The sequence below is a fragment of the Gavialis gangeticus genome, unplaced genomic scaffold, assembly GCF_001723915.1.
Source record: "Gavialis gangeticus isolate Ggan-Ray unplaced genomic scaffold, GavGan_comp1, whole genome shotgun sequence".
Taxonomy (NCBI): domain Eukaryota; kingdom Metazoa; phylum Chordata; order Crocodylia; family Gavialidae; genus Gavialis; species Gavialis gangeticus.
In genome coordinates, this window is record NW_017729017.1 from 2,099,987 (window position 1) to 2,103,942 (window position 3,956).

At 46.8% G+C, this 3,956-nt stretch overlaps 1 protein-coding gene across 1 annotated transcript in view; it reads left to right on the forward strand.

The window, feature by feature from the left end:
* Positions 1 to 1,279: 1,279 nt before the first annotated feature.
* The window catches only part of PTPRT (protein tyrosine phosphatase, receptor type T), a 1,137,038-nt gene continuing 1,134,361 nt past the window's right edge, over positions 1,280 to 3,956 (forward strand). The window contains exon 1 of the mRNA XM_019513020.1: positions 1,280 to 1,553. Within this exon, the coding sequence (XP_019368565.1) occupies positions 1,484 to 1,553 (70 nt within the window). The 5' untranslated portion in view covers positions 1,280 to 1,483. The remainder of the gene's footprint in view (positions 1,554 to 3,956) is intronic.

The following is a 3,956-nucleotide window of genomic DNA, read 5'->3' on the forward strand; positions in this document are numbered from 1 at the left end:
TTACTATTGATGTAATACTACCCCCTACTGGTTGTCAATGAAGGGGCACAGTCCTTTGGCTGCTTGCCTTTGTATGCAAGAAAGAGCATGAGAATCAAGAGAAAACAGGGATGGGGAGAGTAAAGTCAGGAAAGGGGATACTAAGGATGGGGCCAAAGTTTAATAATTAGGGGAACTATTAGAATCAGTGAGGAAATAGTGGTGCATTGAACCTGAAGTGCTTTAGTAAATGCACTGAGATTGCCAAAGAACAGAACTGAAGTTTCTTTTGAAAGTTAAGTTTCCTTCACAAAAAATATTCCTGTTGTGTTGCTGATTAAACAGTCACTTCATTCTGGGGGAGCTGGTCATTGCTTTGCAAATCCAAGCTCAGATGACAGATCAGTATCAATGTCTTTTAGGCTTTTAAAAACTGTTTGATGCAAAGGAAGGAAAATAAAACCCTGCTCTTTTCTCTTTTCATTTATAAAAATGAAAGGAGCTTGGGAAAGCCAATTTGCAGAATCTTCTTATCAGAGTCACTGCTTTAAGTGTGTGTGTGTGTGTGTGTGTGTGCGCACGCGCACGCGTGCGCGCCATCTGTGTAAAGCCTGCTTGTGTAGCAGCAGTACATGGTGTGATTAGGTATTTAGAAGCTAACTCCTTCCAAAGTAAAGTGAATAATGATGAAAATTACTATTTTCAGCTGAAAATGCCTGTAAGCTATTCATAAGAGCTGATCTAATAATGGACCCCCTGAAACCTGCAGTTTTTCTCACTCTTCTAATTCTAGCAGGGGGTCGCTTCTTCACTTTCTGTCTCAGTGCTGATCTTGGGCTTAGCCACAATTTCAGTTCTTTGCTTATTTTGCATTTACCATTTGCACTTTGCCTTTTCACCGAAACAGTGTGTGTATAGGCAACCTAGGTGTGCCTGCAACATGCTGTACTTCACCCCCACTCCCCACCCCACTAGGAGTGGGTTGGTGTACTCCACCGAGCAGCAGAACGGATTCAAAGCTGAGAAAGAGCCTTAATTCAGGAAAATAGTTTAGTGCCTCCTATTCTGTATGTGTTCGCAAATGCCTAACCCCAGCTCCCTGCGAGATTTTTTACTGCTTCTTGAGTACAAAAGCTTCTTAATTACATGATTTCCCTGCGGGCTGTCCTCCATCAAACACGAGCTGGAGTGCAGAATGGGTTTTACTAGCTGAGGTCAATAAAAGTCTGGTTAGTGATAGTGGGTGTGAGCAAGGGAGGGAAGCAGGCAGGCGTTAGGACTCAGGGGAAATTTCTCGTCTCTGTCTCTCCCCCCACTTCCCCCCCCCCCGCTTTCCCTCTCCCGTCTTCAATCAGTTTGTGCTACTCATCAGATCAGGATAGCCGCTTCAGCTCCGAGACACAGCTCCAACTCTCTGATATACCAATGCAGGGGATATTTGGGAGGCACGCCGAGATACAGCTGCACTGCTACAGCGGGAAGGGCATGTGAACTCCGGGGAAGAATGAACAGGATCGCCACGATTGTCTGGCTGCTGCAGCTGTTGCAGAAAGCGGAGGGGCAGGTCTTTCCAGGTGAGTTCATCTGCTCCGAAGGGAGCCCTCCTGAACGCTTGCCGCCTGGCCCGGGGGCCGCAGGGAGGCTTGCATTGCTGAGCGTTGTGGCCGTGGAAATGCTGCCCCTGCTGAAGTTTGTCTTTTGCGGTGAGTTGCCTGCTCGGTGCTGGGGAGACTGACCCGGGCTCGGGCGCTGCTCGCGGGTCGAGCCCGCAAGCCGTGCAGTGTGCCGGATTTCGGGTCCTCGTTTTCTAGACCCCCACCCCTTCGCCTTTCATATCAAGCTGCTGGGTTGGCGGGGGGGTCCCCCCTGGGAGGTGGTGAGCTGGAAAGACTAGGCTTGTCTCTGCGACGCCCTGGAGCGATCGTGGCCGAAGTCCTGGCGCGCGGGGCGTCTCCGGCCCGGAGCCGGCGCTGCCTCGGCCCTGCCGCGGGTTTGTCTGCTCGGCGCCGCGGAAGGTGTGAGTGTGTCTAGCCGATGTGGGGGGAGCAGGGGACTTTAAAAGTTGTGGCGTGTGTGCAATGCGAGCATCTCCTTCCTGCTTAGACTCAAGACACCCGCGTCCTTTTTATAGTGAGCAGTTGCTCTGCGGCAAGGACGGGGCCGAGCATCTGGAAAATGTCCCGCCGCGGGATGCCTCGCTGTCCTCTACCTTTCAACCCAAGTCGGACAACACTGTCAGAAGTTCAGTGGCAGCTTTTTTCCCTCTCTCTCCCCCCACTCCTCGGCAACCCAAAGTTTGAATAACTTTCTGGGGATGGTTGAGATGCTTCGACTTGGTTCGCACTTGTCGGGATCTGTCACTGATCGTCAGGAAGCCGCGGCTTGAGCCATGTGTGCATTAGGAGGAGCCTCCTATTCCTGCCCACCCCAGCAGTTCCTTGAAGCATAGTTGAAATGACTTCAAGATGAGTGGTGCCTATTGAGCCAGTCTGCTGCTTTTCTTAGCCTTATCAATCAACCAGAAAGTGCAGAGAGTGATTTGTGTTTTCTCCTGGGTCCTTCTTGGGGTGCAGTTTCCCCTTAGAAGATTCTGAATATGTATCTCCATCTCCCTTTCTATCAATGCATTTACACCTGTCTCCTCTCACCTCCTTTTCTCTTCACAACCTAAACCAAAAAGTCTTTCTTCCCTTTGACTACAAAATGAATACAAGCAACTTCCTGGCCCAGCCCTTGCTTTAGTGAGGATATATGCAGGTCTATTTGTACTCCAGTCCTCCAGCATGGGTGTCCAGGACACTTGAGTTCAGTGCACCTTGCATTGCGAAAGGGTTTTCTTAGCTAAGAGGCTGAGAGAGCACTAGTGACTCTTGTGCGGGTCCTTTAAAGTATAAATATCGGCAGGTAGTAAATATTGACTGTGCCCAAAGAAATGGGATCACTTCAAAATTGTTTAAAGGAAAGCGTCGCATGAAGAGGGGCCAGCAGGTAGAAGAGACCCCTTTCAGCTTTGAAGTAGATGTTGAAGTTAATCCAGTGCTGTTTAATAACAAAACTACAGTAGGCTGTTCAGATTGCTAGGCAACTGTGCACGCTATTAGATTCCTTAAAAACACTGGGAAATGTAACCTTGTTAAATGGTTCCCTTCATGAGTAAAACCATACGTGGAGGGGGTTTTTAATGGGTATTTAGACTGTGATTTCAATATGTGTATGATTGGAAGTGGCACAAATTGAGACTGTATCCTAGACTTTTAATGAATCATTTAGCCACTTGCCTAGGGAAAAATCTATTTTAAGTATGTTTCCAAACTTTTTTTTGAGAGAGGGATTTTTGGGAGATGGATAAATGGCAAAGGGCTGACCATGTCCAAGTGTAATGAAAGCAATGGCTGAACAGGGTAAAAATATTCTCTTGTCATTGTTGGTTGAGTGGGAAAGCTAGGGTTTGGTCTGCTTGAACTTGTGCTTTACTATTCAAAGTGATAAAAGGATCTCATTTTTAGATATAAATGGGGCTGCTGAGTTGCTTCAGTGAATGAAATTGCAGAAAGTGGTTTCTCTTTTTGAATTACTATTAACTGCTGAGTTCTGAATGCCCCCTTATCAATTTTCTCAGATTATATTCAGATGATAAAAGCAAATAGACAAAATGTACAAACACCCCTCACCTCTTAGATGCCAGTGACATACTGAGTGCTGTGAGACTCTGCTGTAGTCAGTGTACTTCCAGTGTCTTCCATCAGGTGGTGCTCCCTCCATAACTATTAAGATGCAAATATTGCTTGTCTACTGTGTGATTGAATTTTTTTTTTCAAAGCGTAATGTGTTTATTCAATAGCCTTTTGTTAAACATTGTGAAAAGTCATTGTGCAAGCAGTTGGCTGCTGTTATTTGTTTCGTTGTATGGTAATGTAAAAATGGGGAAGCCAAAAGTTTGGTGCTAAAAGCAAAACAACATGCAATGTCCCCCCCCC